General features: G+C 49.1%; 1 protein-coding gene across 1 annotated transcript; it reads left to right on the top strand.

The window, feature by feature from the left end:
* Positions 1–915: 915 nt before the first annotated feature.
* TMPRSS5 (transmembrane serine protease 5) lies at positions 916–20,277 on the top strand. Its single transcript, XM_008020921.3, has 13 exons — positions 916–2,078; positions 8,176–8,278; positions 8,651–8,749; positions 9,240–9,362; positions 10,888–11,023; positions 11,339–11,452; positions 12,807–12,850; positions 13,626–13,788; positions 15,015–15,193; positions 17,310–17,408; positions 17,875–18,017; positions 18,331–18,483; positions 19,957–20,277. The coding sequence occupies exons 1-13, from the start codon at positions 2,076–2,078 to the stop codon at positions 19,969–19,971; spliced, it is 1,374 nt and encodes a 457-aa protein (XP_008019112.3). The 5' UTR covers positions 916–2,075; the 3' UTR covers positions 19,972–20,277.
* Positions 20,278–20,893: the final 616 nt, after the last annotated feature.

The raw sequence follows: 20,893 nt of genomic DNA, 5'->3' as shown, positions 1-20,893 counted from the left end.
TCACCATTTTTGCCATTTTTCTCATTGCTTTGAGGGAGGAGGGAATTTTCAGAGGATTTTACTCCTACCATTTTCATTGACATTACCTGCAAAATATTTTAAATATCCTTCTCTGTGATTGCTTTGTCGCTTCTCAAAACTCAGTTCAAATGTCTCCTCCATTGCGAAGCCCTCTTCTTTGTATCCTCAGGGCAGCTATTCCTCTATTCTCTTATACCTCTTGGTTTATGCCTTTGTTATTTCACTTTTCATAATAACAATTAGTTATATCTGTTTCTATCCCTTTTTTCAGTCTGTAAGCACCCAGTCTTTGACTTGTTCATCCCCCATGCCCAGGCTCGTTTCTGACACACACTAGATACTTAGGTTTGTAGTCTGAAGAATATTGTCCTAGGATACCTCAGAGCCTAGCCAAAGCTTCTGAGTTCCAGCCACCATTTCTTTCCTTCTCCTTCTATAATTCACAGCTGACCTCTATCTCTTCATTGTCTTATGTGTGCCCTGGTGTGATGACCATAAGTTCAGAGTTGACACAGAGTGTATGATATAGTTTGGATCTGTGTCCCAACTCAAATCTCATGTCAAATTATAATCCTCAATGTTAAAAGTGGCCCCTGATGGGAGGTGATTTGATCATGGGGGTGGATCCTTCATGATCAAGAAACCTTCATGATTCATCATCCACTTGGTGCTATTCTTGTGACAGAGTTCTCATGGGATCTGGTTGTTTAAAAGTGTGTGGCACCTCCCCCGTCTCTCTCATGCTGTTGCTCCTGCCATGTTAGAGGCCTTGCTCCCCCTTTGTCTTTCACCATGATTGGAAGCTTCCTGAGGCCTCCCCAGAAGCAGAAGTCACTGCTTCCTGTACAGCCTGTGGAACCGTAAGTCAATTAAACTTCTTTTCCCTAGAAATTATCCAGTCTCAGGTATTTATTTACAACAGTGCAAGAATTGACTAATACAGTGTATGAGGAAAATAGGGAGCAAAAGTTAAATCCTGTGTGGGTGATATTCAGCAACAACAACAACAACAATAACAATAGCAGCTACTGTTTGCTGAATACAGTCTGTGCTAGACACCAGGCTATGGGCTTTATAGGCAATATCTCAATGAATTCTAACATCAACCTATGAGGTAAATACTATTATCCTCATTTTACAGGTGAGGCTGAGTAAGGGAAGTGGGAGAATTGAGGTTGGATGAAGGCCTGACTCTAAAGCCTATATTCTTAACTGTCCCATCTGAGGGGTTTTTGAGCAGCCAGTTGGAGGAAAGGAAGCCCCACTTGTGTTTACCTTCCCTAGGACCTATTCTGCCTCCTTGTCTAAAGAGATGTGCCTGCTCCCAGGTGTGTTTAGCCCCGTGTGGGCTCAGCTGGGTCACCTTGTGCTTTGAAACAAGATAGCACTGAGGGGCTCCTGCTGCAACTGGCTCCCAGGACAGACAGGGGCAGAGGCCCCACTTCCCTGGGCATTGGGGTGACAGATGTGGCCCTGGGGCAAGAGGTGACAAAGATCTTCCATCATCACCCCAACAATTCCAACATAGTGACAGCCCCAGACTGCTAGAAAAGCCAACCCACATGGAGGCGAGATAAAATCCAGAGGGCTCAGAAACGTTTCAACAAATGCTAGTATCAGTCTCCCCAATACAGCTCTGTCAGCAGGAAGGGAGAATTCTGCCAGCATGCATGGGGCACACTTTTTGGCACACGGGACCTTGTTGCTAAGCAACAGTAGTTGGCCTCCCCTCCTCCCCATAACCTTTTCCTCTGTTTCTGTGTTTCCAGTTAGCAGATGGGAGGGGCTGGGGTTGCCTAGCCCAGCCCAGCCCTTGTGCTCCTTTCCTGCAACAAGGGGCCTATTCATGGGTCCTGAGCAGGGTTCATTGTCTCTGTGGCGCGTGTCTGTGTGAGTGTTGGAGTAGGGATACAGGGAGGGGCCATGTGTGAACCAGGGAGACCTCATCTTCCAACCAAGCTTGCTGGGCTAGCTTTAATCAATGCTGGCCTGAGAACAGGAGCAGAACGCTGCCTAGTAGACCCTGAGGCTTTACAACAGTGTCACTGACCCTTATGGTAAGGCTATGCCTCTGTGCCACCCCTGCTGTGGCCTCTCTCCCTTTCTTTCTCTCTCCCTCCTCTGCCCTTGGGATTCTAGGCTGGTGGAAAGAGCCTCCTGAGGCAGCTGTGGTACAGGGGCTGGATCCTAGCAGGGGCCCTGTGCGGCCAATTTCCTGTTTCCTCCTCAGGGACTGCCTTTTATTCTCCTCTTTTTTGTCCCTCTTAGACCTATCAAGTGCTTTGCACATACGTGGTGCTCAACAAATCATTATTACATTGAACTTCCACTCAAAAAGAGGAGCAAGGAGTCCTATAATTTTAAAGGCCATTTTTTTTTTTTTAGGCTACCACATGAGCTTGGGCAGTTGAATTTTGAGGTGGAGCAGTACATGAGGTGAGGCCAGTTTGTTCAGAGGCTGGGTTTAAAGCCAAGCTTCCTTGGTACTGAGGCAGGAGAAAAGACTGGCCATGCCCTAGAATTCTCTAGATCAGGCCTGCCTCTCCACTCAGAGGGACATCAGCTCAAGAGCAATCACACAATCCCAGAGAAGAAATCCAAACCTCATCCTCTGTTGCTGCTTCTCTACTCTCTTATGGGTGCTTGACTGGCTCTCCCAAGGCTGCTGTCCTCCAGCTTTGCTGCCTGTGTCCTGTGAGTCTCATCTCTAGGCACAAAAAAGAATGTGTGTGGTATGATACAAACCATGACCTCTGTTTCTCCTGGAAAAGCAAGGCTTGCAGCTCTTGGGAGGTCCAGTCCTATAGGTTCTGGGCTGTGGTTGGTGTGGGGAATAGGGAGGTGGGGCTGGTAGCTCATTCTATAGGCAAGGTGTTGGGGCTGCTGCCCTGGCTGTGAGCTGAACTGGCATGGGTGCTTTGGGTCCAGTGGAATGATTTTTGGGACAATTTGGAGGTGACTGACCTAGGTGAGTCTGACAAAGGCTTTCCTTCCTCCTGCCGGAGGGTTAGGAAGACTGGATCAGTGGAGTACGAAGGCATGACTGGGGAGGTTTTGGTGTGAAAAGAACATTTCATGCGACACATGAAAATCACATTTAAGCCAATGCTGTCTTGGAGTCAGCATTTCAGGCTTTTATTCTCATTGGGTACAACCCTATGTGCTGATAGGGAAAGATGCAGGGGAGACGAGTCTGCAGGGGAAATGGGAGTTGCTTCAGTTTTGAGAGATTTTATCTACCCTACTGGATTATAAATTTTGGGGGGAAGGATCCACAGCTTATGTGTAGTTCTTATTAATATTATTATACTTAACATTTATATTGGGCTTTACAATTTATACAGCCATGTTAATTCATGTTTTCTTATTTGTACCTCCCTCTCTCCCTCCCTCCCTGTTTCCTGTCTTTCCTTCCCTCCTTTAATGTACTTTAACTGAATTCCCACTTTGTGCCAGGCTCTGTGCTTAGCCCTGGGATGCAAAAACCAGTGAGGAAGGAGAGAAAAGGAAGTAAATGAGCACAATATAGGGCCCAACAGGTGCTGTATGCATTGAAGGAAGCTTCCTGGAGCAGTGACGTCTGTGCTGTCTTGAAGGGTCAGTAGGAGTCAGTTACATGGGGAAGGGGAGAGCAGGTGCAAAGTCTCTCTGTTGTGAGAGTGACTGCAGGTACTGAGGTATGGCATGTATGTCAGTGTGACCCCAAATTTTGCTGTGGAGGGAGAAATGCTGGCAGTGAGGATGGAGAGGTGAGGCAGGGCGAGATCATGGAGGACCTTGTGAGCCATGCCACGGAGATCTGGTTTGATCCTGAAGGCCACAAAGACTCATAGGGTAGAGATGGGGCTCACATGCTCATATTTGCATTTTAGAAAGATTACTCTGACTTTATGGCGTGGAGAATAACTGAGGGAGACAAGATACTCAAGGAGGGAGATTATTCCTTGGAAAGTAGGAGTTATTACTCTTATTTTACAAATGAGACAATTGAAATTTGAAGAGATGGCCTGAGTTGTCCACGTTCACATAGTAGGTTGTAGACCTAGCTTTGAACTGTCTGGTGTTTTTTTTTTTTTAAGATCTTATTTTCATTACTCCTTTTCATGGCTCATGAGCTTCAGGCACACATATGACTTACTCTGCTCTATGCTTTCTTATCCCCATGCCTTTGCTAATCCAATCCTCTTCGTCTGGACTACCCAATGCCCATGTATATAAGCTCAAACCCTCTTCATCCCTGTGGGCCTCAGAGGCTGCTTTTTCTAGGAAACCTTCTGTGATCACCTCAATGAGAAGTAAGCTCTTATTCTTTTGGATGATGATGGTAGTGTATTAGTCTGTTCTCACACTGCTATGAAGAACTGTCTGAGACTGGGTAATTTATAAAGGAAAGAGGTTTAATTGACCCATAGTTCTGCATGGCTGGGGAAACCTCAGGAAACTTACAATCATGGTGGAAGGGGAAGCAAACACACTCTTCTTCACACGGTGGCAGGAGAAAGAAAGGCAGAGTAAAGGGGAAAAGCCTCTTATAAAACCATCAGATCTTGTGAGAACTCACTCACTATCATGAGAACAGCATAGGGGAACTGCCCCATGATCCAATCACCTACTACGAGGTCCCTCCCCTAGTGCGTGGTAATTACAATTCAAAATTACAATTCAAAATGAGATTTTGGGTGAGGGGAGAGCCAAATCATATCATTCTATCCTGGTCCCTCCCAAATCTCATGTCCTCATTTCAAACACAATCATGCCGTTCCAACAGTCCCCCAAAGTCTTAACTCATTCCAGCATTAACCCAAAAGTCCGAGTCCAAAGTCTCATCTAAGACAAGGCAAGTCTCTTCTGCCTATGAGCCTGTAAAATCAAAAGCAAGTTAGTTACTTCCTAGATACAATGGGATGCAGGCATTGGGTAAATACACCTATTCCAAATGGGAGAAATTGGCCAAAACAAAGGGGTTACAGTCCCCATGTAAGTCTGAAATCCAATAGGGCAATCGTTAAACCTTAAAGTTCCAAAATTATCTCCTTTGACTACATGTCATACATCCAGGTGACACTGATGTAAGAGGTGGGCTCCCATGACCTTGGGCAGCTCTGTCTTTGTGGCTTCACAGGGCACAGCCCCACTCCTGGCTGCTTTCATGGGCTGGTGTTGAGTGCCTGCAGCTTTTCTAGGCTCACAGTGCAAGCAGGTGGTGGATCTACCATTCTGGGGTCTGGAGGACGATGGCCTTCTTTTCACAGCTCCACTAGGCAGTACCCCAGTGGGGACTCTGTGTGGGAGCTCCAACCCTGCATTTCCCTTCCACACTGCCCTAGCAGAGGATCTCCATGAGGGCTCCACCCCTGCAGCAAACTTCTGCATGGGCATCCAGGTGTTTCCATACATCCTCTGAAATCTAGGTGGAGGTTTTCAAACCTCAGTTCTTAACTTCTATGCACCCACAGGTTCAACACCATGTGGAAGCTGCCAAGGCTTGGGTTTGCACCCTCTGAAGCAATGACCTGAGCTGTACCTAGGCCCCTTTTAGCCACAGCTGGAGCTGATGCAGCTGGGACACAGGGTACCATGTCCCAGGCTGCACAGAACAGGGGGGTCCTGGCCTGGGCCACAAAACCATTTTTTCTCTCCTGGGCCTCTGGGCCTGTGATGGAAAGGACTGTTGTGCAGTCTCTGACGTGCCCTAGAGAGATTTTTCTCATTGTCTTGGTGATTAACATTTAGGTCCTCATTACTTATGCAAATTTTTGCAGCAGACTTGAATTTATTCTCAGAAAATGGGTTTTCCTTTTCTATCACATCATCAAGCTACACATTTTCCAAACTTTTATGCTCTGTTTCCTCTTGAACACTTTGCTGCTTAGAAATTTCTTCTGCCAGATACCCTAAATCATCTCCCTCAAGCCCAAAGATCCACAGATCTCAAGACAGTGTGGTGATTCCTCAAGGATCTAGAACCAGAAATACCATTTGATCCAGCAGTCCCATTACTGGGTGTATACTGAAAGGATTATGAATCATCCTACTATAAAGACACGCGCACACGTATGTTTACTGCAGCACTATTTACAATAGCAAAAACTTGGAACCAACTCAAATGCCAATCAATGATAGACTGGATAAAGAAAATGTGGCACATATACACCATGGAATACTATGCAGTCATAAAAAAGAATGAGATCATGTACCTTGCAGAGATATGGATGAAGCTGGAAGCCATCATTCTCAGCAAACTAACACAGAAACAGAAAACCAAACACCACATGTTCTCACTCATAAGTGGGAGTTGAAGAATGAGAACACATGGACATGGGGAGGGGAACAACACACCCTGGTGCCTGTTTGGGAGTGGGGGACAAGGGGAGGGAGAGCATTAGGACAAATACCTAATGCATGTGGGGCTTAAAACCTAGATGACAGGTTGAAAGGTGCAGCAAACCACCATGGCACATGTATACCTATGTAACAAACCTGTACGTTCTGTGCATGTATCCTGAAAGTTAAAGTAAAATAAAAGAGTAGACTATATGTCACATGGTTTCATTTATATGAAACTATAAAAAAGGGAACTCTAATATACAGTGAGAGAAACAGATCAGTGATTTTCCAGGGCTGTGGGTTGGGGAGGAGTTAACTGCAAAAAGGCAGAAGGAAAATTTCTGGGGTGACCTTAATGTCTTATATTTTGACTGTGTTAGTCATGTGGGTTATATCTTTATCAAAGTTATTGATCTGAGAACTTAAAATGTATGCAATATTTTGAATGTGCATTATGCCTCAATAAAGTTGAACAAAATACCCCCTGCTCCCCACCCCCCAAAAAAGAAAAACAAACAAAAAACCACCAAAGTTCCACAGATCTCTAGGGCAGGGGCAAAATGCCTCCAGTTTTTTGCTAAAGCATAGCAAGAGTCACCTTTCCTCCAATTTCCAAGAAGTTCCTCATCTCCATCTGAGACCACCTCAGCCTGGACTTCATTGTCCACATCACTATCAGTGTTTTGGTCAAAACCATTTAACAAGTCTCTAGGAAGTTCTAAACTTTCCCACATCTTCCTGTCTTCTTCTGAGCCCTCCAAACTATTCCAACCTCTACCTGTTACCCAGTTCCAAAGTTACTTCCACATATTTAGGTATCTTTACAGCAGCACCAATTTACTGTATTAGTTTGTTCTCACACTGCTATAAAGGACTACTAGAGACTGAGTAATTTATAAAGCAAGAGGTTTAATTGACTCACAGATCCTCATGGCTGGGAGGCCTCAGGAAACTTACAATCCTGGCAGAAGGGGAAGCAAACATGCCCTTCTTCACATGGTTACAGGAGAGAGAAGTGCAGAGTGGAGAGGGGGAAAGCCCCATGTAAAACCATCAGATCTCATGAGAACTCACTCACTATCATGAGAACAACATTTGGGAACTGCCCCCATGATTTAACCACCTCCCACGAGATCCCTACCCCAACACATGGGGATTCCAATTTGGACTGCAATTCAAGATAAGATTTTGGGTGGGGACACAGCTAAACCATATCAGGTAGTTTAGCTGAACTTTTCTTCTGTCATTTAACATATTGTGCTTTACATGACTTATCTTCAGGACCAGACTACAGGTTCTTTGATGCAGTCAGAGTGGGGAGTGGTCTGCACTGGTTTATTCTGAACTCCCGATAGTGTCCCTTATAGTGACCTGTGCGCTTGGACCAAATATCTATGGAATGAATGAATGGGTGGGTGGGTGATTTGTGGAGGGGCACTTCTTCTTCTGAGATAGGAGGGAATGAAGATGGGTGGGATCTTGAAGTTGAAGGAGGGTATTGAGGGACTTTAGCAGATGCCTTCAATGTTTATGGAAGATGAAGGAGTGGCTAAGAGTACGGGCTTTGGAGTGGGCCAAATCTGCATTCAAGTGTTTGCTACTGGCCATGTGAGAGTAATGACAGTGGGGTTAGGGGCCCCAGGAGGGCATGGGGGACCTGGCAAGGTGTTTGTGGGAATATACAGGGAGTCCTCAAGATGAATAGAGGTTTACAAGTGGCAATGGAAGCACGACTGGGGTTAAAGAATGGGGAATTGGACTTGGCTGTGACTTCTCTCAGCAATCCTTGATGTAGGAATCCTGGGTGTCTAACACTTACTTCCCCAGAGCCTGATGCTGGATGACCAAGCCCCTGTGGAGGCCCAGTATGCAGAGGAGGGCCCAGGATCTGGGATCTTCAGAGCAGAGCCTGGAGACCAGCAGCATCCCAGTAGGCCAGACTGGGTCATAAGGGAATGACAGGGTGGGGACAGTGGAGGGCAATCATCCTACATTTCCTGGATCCTCCTTGGGGTCAGCCCCACATGATTGATGGTGAGAGGCTGTCTCACTCTTTATCCCCAGACCTGCTTTTGCTTCCCATTTCCCACTTTAGGGATTGAGTGGGATTTGTGGGCCTCAGTGATCAGGCCCTCTCCATCCTCCCCTGCCCCCAACCCCTCCATAATCTGGGCTGATGGGACAGGAGGAGGTGTCCTGTTGGAGTTCTGTGGGTACCTAGCCCCATGGTGGTGACTTAGGGTGAAGTAAGGCTGGCTGGCAGGAGCAGAAGACCCAGATACCCCTCTGTCCTTTCCCACAGTTTCTCAGGTGGTGTGCTGGCGCTCCATGCGACGAGGCTGTGCAGTGCTGGGAGCCCTGGGGCTGCTGGCTGGTGTGGGTGTTGGCTCCTGGCTCCTAGGTCAGTGCTGGGGTCCCTTCTCTGGTGTGGGGGAGGTTGGAAGGGAGAAGCAGGTGCTGAGCAGGCATTAAAGGTAAATAGGACAAGTGTCTTCCTCATCTACTCTGCGCAGGCAAGGGGAGAAAGGGTGAAATCGCAGCAGGAGGGATCTAGACTCTACATAAAGAAAAACAAAGTGTATGATCCAGGGAGGCCTTAGTCAGACTTTTTCTGGAAATCTTTCCCAGTGAGAGAGGTACAGAGAGAACACACACAGAGAAAGACGGAGACATACTGAGAGACAGAGAGAATGAGAGAGAGAGCGAGAGAGAGAGAGAGAAAGAGTCAAAGAGGCAGAGATAGAGGCTGAGGCCAAGAGAGATGGAGCGCTGTGCCCCTCCTCAGTGGGTTGGTTGGGGACCTGCCTGAGAGCAAGGTGGCTGATGAGGAGGTCAGCACCTTGACCCCCTCCTTTGGAAATCAGACCCTTTCTCTTTGTTCTTCTCTGAAGTGCTGTACCTGTGTCCTGCGGCCTTTCAGCCCATTTCTGGAATCTTGCAGGATGAGGAGATAACTTTGAGCTGCTCCGAGGCTGGTGGTGAGGAAGCTCTGCTCCCTGCACTTCCCAAAACAGGTGGGCTGCACCCCTGAGGCTATGGACCTCCCTCCCCAGCAGGGACCTGTCACAGCTGGGGGCAAGAGAACCGACTCTGAAGGGCCATCTGTTCACTGCCAACCATATATATTTCCCTCCTCTAGTGTGAGGGCGGTGACAAGGTGTCACCTTGCAGAAGTGATCTCTGATTGGGGCTTTCAGCGCTCTCTGAAGACTGTCCTGATCTCTAGCTGGGGCAAGGTCCAGAGACCAGGCTGGCAGGAGGGATAGAAACTTGCCAGAAGTTAGAAACCCAGAAACTTGCCAGGATAGAAACCCCAGAAATTTGGGGCAGAGTGAGTCAGGGATGTGGGGGAGGAGGGGTCAGGTGTGTGTGGGAGCCAGTGTGTGACCAGCAGGGCCACCTATGGGTCTCGGAACATTAGCCCACCTTGTCCCCTGTCTCCCTCTCCTGATTGTCCCCTCTCCTCCACGTAAGAGCTGGGGATCAGAAGGTACAATGCTGCCCAGAGGCTACGGGTTAGAATAACCTCATTAGAATAAGGTTGGAGTCTGTCTTTGACTGTGTGGCTTTGGGCACATTACTTCTTGTAGCTTCTGTTTCCTTCTCCATAAAATGGAAATACAATATTTACTGCATAAATTTTTTAAGAATAAAACAAACTAATCTAGGAAAAGATATTAGCACAGAACTTGTGTAGTAGTCTGTTTGGTTTGCCATGATTAAGTACCACAGACTGGGTGGCTTAAACCACATTTATTTTCTCACAGTTCTGGAGGCTAGAAGTCCAAAATCAAAGTGCTATGAAATTCAGTGTCAGGAGAGAGCCCTTTTCCTGGCTTGTAGATGGCTGTCTTCTGCCTGTGTCCTCCCCGGGCCTTTCCTCTGCTCTTGAGGAGAGAGGGAGCTCTCTGGTGTCTCTTCCTCCTATAAGAACATTGACTCTATTGGATCAGGGCCTCACCCTCGTGACCTCATTTAACCTTAATCACCTTCTTAAAGGCCCTGTCTCCAAATCCAGTCACATTGAGGGTTGGAGCTTTAACAGATGAATCTGTGTGTGTGTGTGAGGGGTGGGGTGGGGACACAAGTCAGTCCATAAGAGCCTGGAAAAAGCATACACTCAACAACCGGTAACTATTATTATCACAAGATTTGATATCAGAAGACCTGGACTTAAATCCTGGATCCATCTCTTCCTGACCCTGTGATCTTGGGGAAGGTGCTTAAATTCCAAGCCTTAGTTCTCCTTCTGCAGAATAGAGAGGATGGCACTACCCATTGCAGAGGGCTGCTGTGACAGTGAGTGGCACAGCACACTTAAAAGCTCTTGGTTGAAATAGAAAACGGAAATGCTCTACCAGTAGGGGTGATACTGCTCTTGGGACTGGTCTCACTCCCTGGGCAGCAGGGAACTTGGCACTGGGTGACCCAGATACTGTCATTAAAGCCTCTTCAAGTACTACAGAGTCCTAGGTCCAGCTCTTCCTGTCCCACCCTACCACCATCTTTCCCCATGTGGTTTTCATGCTGTGATTTCAGTATCTTTCAGAATAAACAGCGAAGACTTCTTGCTGGAAGTGCAAGTGAGGGATCGGCCACGCTGGCTCCTGGTCTGCCATGAGGGCTGGAGCCCCGCCCTGGGGCTACAGGTCTGCTGGAGCCTTGGGCATCTCAGGTAACAGGAGTCAGATGTGGGTCCTGTGAAGGGGGAGGCCTGGCTGGCTGGCGAAGGATGGGAGTTGGAGACCTCTATCTGCCCATCACTGGTCAGTATGCTCAGGAAATGTCAAGAGGTCTTTTTGGCCATCTTTTGGCCTCTAGGCACAATGGTACCCCAGCCCATTTCTCTGTTTGGAGTATTACTGCTTTTTAACAAGCATAAATCCCAGCAGTAGTCATTATCACAGCCTTGTGGTTACTATACTAGTATTATATCTTGTACACATTCCAGTTATGATTTCCTCCTGTTCTATTCCCCTCCTCTGCCAAGACTCACTCACCACAAGGGAGTAAACCTCACCGACATCAAACTCAACAGCTCCCAGGAGTTTGCTCAGCTCTCTCCTAGACTGGAAGGCTTCCTGGAGGAGGTGTGGCAGCCCAGGTAGGACTACTGAGGCGGTTAGGTGAGTGGGTTCCCTTACTTCCTGGTGGTCAGTCCAGCAAAAATCTCCTTTCTTGGGATCCTGGTGGTGAGGACACTGGTGGCCTAAGATAGGAGGACAAAGAGAAACATTTCCTAATCAGAAATTAACAAACTCAGTTCACATGACCCCTGTCTGTCACCACTTCACAGGAAATGTAGGGTTGGTTATCACTGTCACAAGATTTGAAATGGTACTCGTGACCATTTTACAGGTTAGGACACTGAGGCTTAATAAGGTTAAAGGGTCTTGTCCAAGGTCACATAAGTAATAAGCAGCCAAGTCAAGCCTTGAAACCAGGCTCCTGTCTCCAAGCTCAGTGCTCTCTGAATCCTGTCACACATTATTTGGATAATTTGGGTATTTCAGGAGAGAGATGGTTGAGTTGCTCTGGCTAAGAATTGCTTGTAGTCTGGAGAGTCTCCCAGAGAAGAGGGCTGTGGAATGGAGCAGCCCCTGCCCCAGATCCTGGGGATGGTCTGGTGTGACTGGGGCACAAGCCGAGAGGGTTGCACCTTCCTAGGCTTCCTCAAGCTGCCTATCAGCCTCCTGGGATAGATGGGTGGGCACCCCCATTACCACATTTCCAAATTGAACTGTTCCTTCAGGCCCCTCCTGTCCAGCTCCTATGCTCAGGAATGTGGCTGGAGATGGGAAGGTTCTGACTGGGTTCTTGTCTTGGATACCTGAATGGGAAAATGGAAGTAGGGGTGGGGCTGACTCCTCCAGGGGAGCCAGGAGGGCTGTGTATTTGGGAAACTAGGAGACACTAAGAGGGTCTAGACATTGGGCTGCTAGGGGCAAGAGGTGAATAAATAAAGAGAAGAGAGTTTAGGTCAAAAAAGGAACTAAGCTAAGAGAGAAAAGGGGAAAGAGGAGAGCAAGAGTATGAATATGCAAGGCCCAGGCAGAGGGACCGGGATGGAGAATACAGCACACCTAGGAAGGAGCATGGGGTGAAGAACCCTGGTCACGCACCCACTCAGCTATCCGTTCATTCATTCATTGAGTGTGTATTTATTCAGGACACTTAGTGGTAACAGTTGATCTATGTCCCAGTTGATCTGCAAGGACCATGAAGTCCTTCTATTGCCCTCTGGGAGATTAGGCAGGAGGTGTGCTGCTGTCCTGGGGACCAGTGATGAGGAGGAGTCTGAGTGTTTGGGTGGGGGCAGGAAGGAAATGGTGGTATTCTTCAGGCTGTGGCTACATGACAGCCTTAAGAACTGTCTACCACCCCTACCAACCTCCCCCATTCTTCACATCCTTGGATGTGTGTGGCCGCAGCTTCTTGCTGGCACCTCTGTTTTGTAGGAACAACTGCACTTCTGGTCGAGTTGTTTCCCTCAGATGCTCTGGTGAGTCATGTCTTGGTCCTGGGGAGGTGGCAGGGGGAGGAAGGGGTGTTCCCCCTGCTTCAAGTGTGGAAGAGCCCTATGGTGAGGCTCTGCTGGGTCTGGGGTGGGGGTCCTTGCCCACCTGCCCATCTGCCTGACAGGCCCCTTGTTGCAGTTGCTGTTCTGCCCCAGCAGAGCCCTTTCTAAGCCTCCATCATGTCCCTCACCAGCCACAGATCTGGGCTGATGATCTCCTTCCTTCACTACCTGCCACTCTCTTCCTTGACCTCTAACACCCACTCCGCCTTTTTTCTGGAGAGCCCCAGAGGTGAAATTATTATTGGCTATTGAGTGACCCGTTAGCACCTTCAGGAAACTAAGGGCAGGTGGTGAATTAGGTACCAAACGGGAAGCAATCTGTGGAGTTCCTTTCATTGGTCTTCCTGTTCATCTATCCGTCTCTTCATCTGTCCATTCAGACATCCTTCCACACACCAACACTTCGACCTCTGCTACTGGACGGGCATTCTGTGAGGCACTGGGGCTTCATACCTAACACAGGGCTCCATGCAGACACAGTTTCTGCTCTCAGCAGGCCCACAGCTGGATGGGGCAGGCAGGGCTGAAATCAACACTTCTACCTTCCCATCCCCCACACTTAGGACCAGGAATAAGAAAGGAGAGCTGTCCACATTGGCTGTCTGGGGCTTGGCACTGGGTCACGTTCCCTGAGAGTTAGGACCATGCTGACACTCACCTCTCTCTCTCTTTCTGTCTCACCCATCTCTGTTGGCAGAGTGTGGAGCGAGGCCCCTGGCTTCCCGGATAGTCGGCGGGCAGGCTGTGGCTCCTGGGCGGTGGCCGTGGCAGGCCAGTGTGGCCCTGGGCTTCCGGCACACGTGTGGGGGCTCTGTGCTGGCGCCACACTGGGTGGTGACTGCTGCACACTGTATGCACAGGCAAGTCTCCGTGGCTGCTGAGGACAGACTGCCTCGGTTGCCCTTTCTGTTCAGCTGTTGGTGTGTCCTGTATCAAATGTTCATGTCCAACCGTCTCCAGCTTTTTGCTCCGAGAAGGTAAGGTGTTTGTGAAGTTCTCCCCATTCAGTATCAAGAACAGATCTGCACAAATAACAGTAAGGATATGAAGATTTGTTCTGTATATTCATCAGCTTTTTTTTTTTGTTTTTGATAGAGAGTCTCACTTTGTTGCCCAGGCTGTAGTGCAGTGGCGCAATCTTGGCTCACTGCAACCTTCGCCTCCTGGGTTCAAGCAATTCTTGTTGCCTCAGCCGGGAGCCACCATGCTCAGCTAATTTTTTTGTATTTTTAGTAGAGATGGGGTTTTGCCATGTTGGACAGGCAGGTCTTGAACTCCTGACCTCAGGTGATCTGTCTGCCTCGGCCTCCCAAAGTGCTGGGATAACAGGCGTGAGCCACTGTGCCTGGCCTCGTCAGCTTTTAAGTGTTAAAAATACTTTCACATTCACAGCACCCTGTGTTTCTTCAGGTTTATCTTTGGTTCAGTCATTTTCCATGTAATTATTTGGTTAATATCTTTCTTTCCCTTTAGACTGGAAGCTCTGCAGGAGCAGGGACTCTCGGTCTTATTTACCACTAAATCTCTTTGTAGATTTATCCACTGCTGTGTCCCCAGGGTCTAGAACAGTCCCTGGAATATAGTAGGTGCTTAATAAATATGACTTGGAGGAATGAATGGATGATGAGTGAATAGCTCTTTGATCTTCTCTTGGTGCCGAACAGGGCAGAGAGTGTCATCCCCATTTTACCAAGGCTGGGAGGGAGAAGTGCCTCTCTCATGATCACACATAGTAAGTCGAGAGATAGGACCAGGGGAAGCGTTTCCGACACAAGGCCCTCTATGTGTTTGCTATAAAACTTGGAGGGAAGTTATGCAGGAAAGAGGGAGTGATGGTTGCAGATGACCCATAGTCTTCTCCATCCATCAGTCCTGGAGCATTTATTAAGCACCTACTGCATGCCCAGTGTCTTGCCAGCTGCTGGGGTGATACTAAGAGGCATGGTCCCTGGGGCCTGCAAGCTCACCACCCGCTGATGGCCCCCCGACCAATGGCCGCTCTGGCCAGCTTCCTCCACCTGCTACTTTACTCAGGAACACCTCTTCTGCCCCTTCCTTCCCCGCTCAGCATGGCCCCTGTGTGCAGTTTCAGGCTGTCCCGCCTGTCCAGCTGGCGGGTGCATGCGGGGCTGGTCAGCCACAGTGCCGTCAGGCCCCACCAGGGGGCTGTGGTGGAGAGGATTATCCCACACCCCCTCTACAGCGCCCAGAATCATGACTACGACGTCGCCCTCCTGCGGCTCCGGACCCCTCTCAACTTCTCAGGTGCGGCGCTGGCTTGAGGGTGGGCAGACTGGAGACTATGTAGAGAGAGGGCGGGGGCTGGGCGGGAGAGTGGTGAGCTAATTTCTGAAGTTTCCTCTGAACACTGTAAACCTTAAGACATTTTATTTATTTGGGGACTGTAGTGAATTTTGGCATCACCTGGATGTGAAATTGTTATCAACTCTTGTACTGGCTCTTTTGGGAAAAAAGGTTCAGGCCCTTTGCATGGCTGGGCTGCAGGTGAGCTTTGCCTTGAGGTCCCACGCAGCTGCTCCATTCACCAATAGGCTGCTCCACTCCTGTCCCCAGGCCAGTCTTGGGTCCTAGCCATTTAGTGCCATGTTACAGTTTATGAGATATATTTTTTTTCAAATATCTTCTCTTTCAGTCCTCGTAACGACCCTGATAGGTAGATGAAACAGGTAGATACAGACAAGGGCACTGCGGTGTAGGGAGGGAAGCGACCCTCTTCAAGCTCATGTGGCAAACAGTTCCTAAGCCTGATGCCCGGGCTATTCCTGCTGTTGCACCTGCCCTAGGTGGTGAGCCCAGGCTGCAGCCATACCAGCAACCAATTTCCCCCAACACACACGTACACGTGGACATTCACCTACAAACACACACACATGCACTCACAGTCACGTGCACATAGACTCACATGCATTCACACATGCTCACACATATGTGCTCACATGAACACACCTGCACACACACACCACACACACAAACATGCACACTGTGCACACACATATACATTCACATATACTCAACACTCCTTCCTGTCATCACCTGTAGCCTTAAGTTTCCCAAATAACAGTCATTGCCATACACATTTCACAAATTTTATCACATATGTGAACTATCATTCAACAGATAATATTTCTAAGGCTGGGCGTGGTGGCGCATGCCTGTAATCCCAGTACTTTGGGAGGCCAAGGTGGGCAGATCACTTGAGATCAGGAGTTCAAGGCCAGCCTGGCCAACACGGTGAAACCCTGTCTCTACTGAAAATACAAAAATGAACTGGGCATGGTGGTGCACGCCTGTAGTCCCAGCTACTCGGGAGGCTGAGGCAGGAGGATCACTTGAACCTGGGAGGCAGAGGTTGCAGTGAGCTGAGATCGTGCCACTGCACTCCAGCCTGGGTGACAAAGCAAGACTCTGTCTGAAAAAAAAAAAATTCTTCGTATATTTAAAAGAGAAATACTACTATATTAGTATCTAAGTAGTAGATACTACATAGATATCTAATGTAGTAGTATTTCTCTTTTACATATACTTATTTTGTTATAGTTAATAGCACATTTACTATATAATCTAGTAAGTAAATAGCATATTTGCTATTTAAATATACAAAATAGATGTAGTAAATAGATAATAATTAGTATCTCTAGTTAGAAGACCTATATTACTTACCTAACTAGAGAGCCTATACCTAACTAGAGAACCTGTGTTACTTACAGTAAATAGATACTAACCACAAAAATATGTAGCATGAAAAGAAATCAGTGTGGAAGTTCTAGGTAGCCGAGTCTGCTGCAGAAGTTGCTGCACCCAGGCGTGCTGTCTCCTGTTTGGATGGGAGGTTGGCAGGCTCTAAGAAAGGCACAGACCAGCCCCAAATGAAGTCTTTCTCTGTGATGCAGTTAGAGTGACTGAAAGAGAATTGAAGGACATGGCATTCTCCCCAAGCGGATGTTTACTCAATGACGTGCCTACATACTACCTAAAATCATGTATGGCTGCACCCATCGGATATGTCACACGTTTTTGGAAACACTGTCCTCATTAGAAGTTGGGTACCCATGGCCTGAAAGAATTTTCACCCCTACTCCGTCCCCAGGTGTGGGGAGGGGGCAGCATGGGCCCTGTCCACCCGTAGAGGATGCCATGCACACTACAGTTTGCATGCTGTCCTCTGTGACAGGGGACCCCTAAGATGGGACAATACACCACTTGCATAGCCATCTAGGAGGCCTGACTGGTGGAACCCAGGAACCAGGACTGTTTCAGAATGGGGGTGAGGAGGACCTGCCAGTCCTGGGTCCTTTGCTCAGGCTCTGCAATGGGGGAAGCCGAGCCTGACTGGGGAACAGGATCACATGCCTCTCTGCAGACACCGTGGGTGCTGTGTGCCTGCCAGCCAAGGAGCAGCATTTTCCGAAGGGCTCGCAGTGCTGGGTGTCTGGCTGGGGCCACACCGACTCCAGCCATAGTGAGTCAGCTCCCTGGGCCCTTGGTACAGGAGCAGGTGTGGGAGGCATTCTTCCCCAGGGTGAGGCATGGCCACATCCCTTGGCCACATGACAGTGCCAGCCCTGTTTTTCCCTGGCATCACCCTTGGCCATGACTGGGGGCTCCAGTCTCCCCTGCCTGGGCCTTTCTGGGGAGAACGTCTACTGAAAGTTTTCCCCAAACTCAGACCCTTTTACGCCACCTGCCCTTGTCCCAGGAGCGCCATGGTCTCACATTTGGTGTATATGTGAGTCCTCCTGCTCTTCCACTCCCAGCCCCCAAGTCTGATAGCCTCCTGCTTCCTTCCTCAGGGTCCACAGCTCCCACCCTGGGCTCACCTCTGTGGGTCTCCATGTCTCTGGGACTTCTAATTACCTCCCCTCTTGCTGTTCTGCCTGCCTGGGTCTCGCTTTATGCCCGGCAGTTTTTCTCGATGTCTCTCATAGCTTACAGCTCGGACATGCTCCAGGACACGGTGGTGCCCCTGCTCAGCACTCAGCTCTGCAACAGCTCCTGCGTGTACAGTGGAGCCCTCACCCCCCGCATGCTTTGTGCTGGCTACCTGGACGGAAGAGCTGATGCGTGCCAGGTGTGGCCTATGGTGGCTGGGGTGAGGGTGGGGATGGAGGTGGGGGTGGGAGGACAGGGGGCCTGCTTTGACTTGGACCCCTGCCCTGGTCTGAGCTTGTCGGTGGTGTGAGACCGCCTCTCTAGAAGGAGGTGCACCTAGGCAAGTCTGGAGCTCATGCTAAGGGTTTAAGGAGGGGTGAGGCCAGTAGGTGTCTCAGCTAGAAGCAGGAGGGGCCCAGTAAGGAGATTCCACTTGTCATAGTGGTCTGGTGCTCTCCAGCAGTAAGAACTAACTGGCTGTTTCTCTGTGTCTCTATGCCTGGATCCCATAGGGAGATAGCGGGGGCCCCCTGGTGTGCCCAGATGGGGACACTTGGCGCCTGGTGGGGGTGGTCAGCTGGGGGCTTGGCTGCGCAGAGCCCAATCACCCAGGTGTCTACGCCAAGGTAGCTGAGTTTCTGGACTGGATCCATGACACTGTTCAGGTGAGTGTGGGGGCAGGAGTAGGACAGGGAGGTTTCTAAAGGACCTGCCCCTCCAATGCAAGGAACCTTACCCCTTAGGCCCAGGTCCTGCTGGGGGCTGGGGAGGGGACTAGGACATGTTCTCCAGAGTGGGTGGAGGAAGAAGTGAAGCTTAAACATTGAATCCACTGGATTTCTATCAATTTAAGGATAAACTGGGTAAGAGTAGCCCTGAGTTTGTATCCTAGATCTGCCTTTTCCTGTGTCGACCTTCAGCAAGTTTCTAACTTTGGTAAACCTTAGTTTCCTGATGATAACCATCATGGCTGCTTATATGCTATAGTTATATGCTATTAAATAAGACCTGTACAATGCCTAGCACAGTGCTAGGCTTAGAGGGCGTGATCTGTAGTACTTTTTGTTTTTTTGAGATGGAGTTTTACTCTTGTTGCCCAGGCAGGAGTACAATGGCGCAATCTCAGCTCACTGCAACCTCCACCTCCTGGATTCAAGTGATTCTCCTGCCTCAGCCTCCCAAGTAGTTGGGATTACAGGCATTCACCACCATGCCTGGCTAATTTTTTGTATTTACTAGAGACGAGGTTTCATCATATTGGTCAGGCTGGTCTTGAACTCCTGAGCTCAGGAGATCCACCCGCCTTGGCCTCCCAAAGCGCTGGGATTATAGGCGTGCACCACCATGCCAGGCCTGTCGTGTTATTTATGTGTATATCTGTTACTGTCACTCATCCCTGGTCTCTAAGGCAGTTACTAGTGGCCACATTCCCTGCACTGTGGAGAGAGCTCAGCATTTAGCAGTTTGGGTTCTGCATGGACGTAAATTGTGTGACTCCGGGCAAGCCACTCTCCTTCATCTGTTCAATGGGAAGGCCAAGTGAGACAATGGGTATAAAAACACATTAGTGGCTGGGCGGGGTGGCTCATGCCTGTAATCCTAGCACTTCAGGTGGCTGAGGTGGGTGGATCATGAGGTCAGGAGTTCGAGATTGGCCTGGACAACATGGTGAAACCCTGTCTACTAAAAATGCAAAAATTAGCTGGACGTGGTGGCATGCACCCAACTACTCAGGAGGTTGAGGCAGAAGAATCACTTGAACCTGCGAGGCGGAGGTTGCAGTGAGCTGAGATCTTGCCACTGCACTCCAGCCTGGGCGATAGAGCAAGACTGTCTCAAAAACAAAACAAAACAAAACATTATTTACATAAAGTATTTTACAAATTTAGGGCATGGTCATGAAAAGCATCTTCCTCTAAGGTTGGGCAGGGATGGGGGTTGGTAGATAATACAGGGAATGTATGTATCGATCTTCTCATAGAAATCTTACAAAACATCTCGAGCAGCAGATAATTTTAGCCCCATTTGATAGAAGTGAAAATCAAGGCCCTGCATGGTTAAGTGATTTACTAAAATAAACGTTGCTTGGCTAGTGTAGAGCCATGCTGTGAATCCAGTTCCTTTCCCTTTTGGTCTAGGACTCCCTCCTCTGAGTCCGGCTGTTTCCTCCAGTCTCACTGCGCACGGCCGCCTCATGCTTCCTGGGGCCTCTAGCAGCTCCACTAACAGAGGAGGGGCAGCAGCCTCCGATGCCGAACGCATGGACCTCCTACTACTGTGCGTGAGGAACAGTCACCACCCTCTGGCCAGCCACCCAGCCACCAGGTCTCTCCTCTTGGGCCCTGATCTCAGAGTCCTCTTTCTCACTAGAGACTCAATGACAGAAGAGAGGCTGGGGCTGGGTTGGGAGTACTGTGGTTGCTGAGGGATGAGGGGAAAGAGGAGAGAGGTAGGAGCTGGAGATGAAGAGGCTGCTGGAAGCAGCAGGAAGCCTACCCTTTTTCTGCCCTCTCCCCTCCCTGCCCTTGTGTGAGTCTTCTGGGAGGGTGCTGGGAGGTGCCCCCAGTCCTGCCTTTTCCCTGTGCTCTCAGGTGGGCTAAGTGCCTCCCTAGAGGACTCCATGGCTGAGAGGCTCCTGGGCAGATGGGGTCAAGGCTGGGCCAGCCCAGATGAAGCCTACAGGAGTCAGGACCCTCTCCACTCCCCTTCCTGTTCTCACCTGGCTCTGGCTGGCCCTGTATGGGGTGGGTACACTGGAAAACAAGAAGGTTGGAGTTGGTCTAGGACATTGATTTTAAATGACAGTTCTGTGAACTGGTCCAAGGAGTTCTGTTATTAAAGTGATATATGGTCTTGGTCCAGTTTTCTCTGTCTGCCTCTCTCTCACTTGCACAAAGACAGACAGACAGACACAAACACACACACACCCACCCACACAAGCACATATTGCAGGGTAGAATTACAATTTTCCTGCTATCTTCTATACATGTTGAAGCTTTGGTGCTGACTCCTGCTCATCTACTCTAGAATTTTGGTTTGTGCTTGTTTTGCCCAGGCTGGAGTGTGGTGGCACAT

The sequence above is a fragment of the Chlorocebus sabaeus genome, chromosome 1, assembly GCF_047675955.1.
Source record: "Chlorocebus sabaeus isolate Y175 chromosome 1, mChlSab1.0.hap1, whole genome shotgun sequence".
Taxonomy (NCBI): Eukaryota; Metazoa; Chordata; class Mammalia; order Primates; family Cercopithecidae; genus Chlorocebus; species Chlorocebus sabaeus.
Note: the sequence above shows the minus strand (reverse complement) of the source record. Positions and strands in the feature narration are given on the sequence as shown.

What these genes read in the sequence shown, in the direction of transcription:
- TMPRSS5 (XM_008020921.3), top strand. An exon ending in TGGAGACCAGCAGCATCCCA is followed by an intron (nt 8,279 to 8,650) that starts GTAGGCCAGACT and finishes CCTTTCCCACAG; the next exon opens with TTTCTCAGGTGGTGTGCTGG. An exon ending in CCCTGCACTTCCCAAAACAG is followed by an intron (nt 9,363 to 10,887) that starts GTGGGCTGCACC and finishes CTGTGATTTCAG; the next exon opens with TATCTTTCAGAATAAACAGC.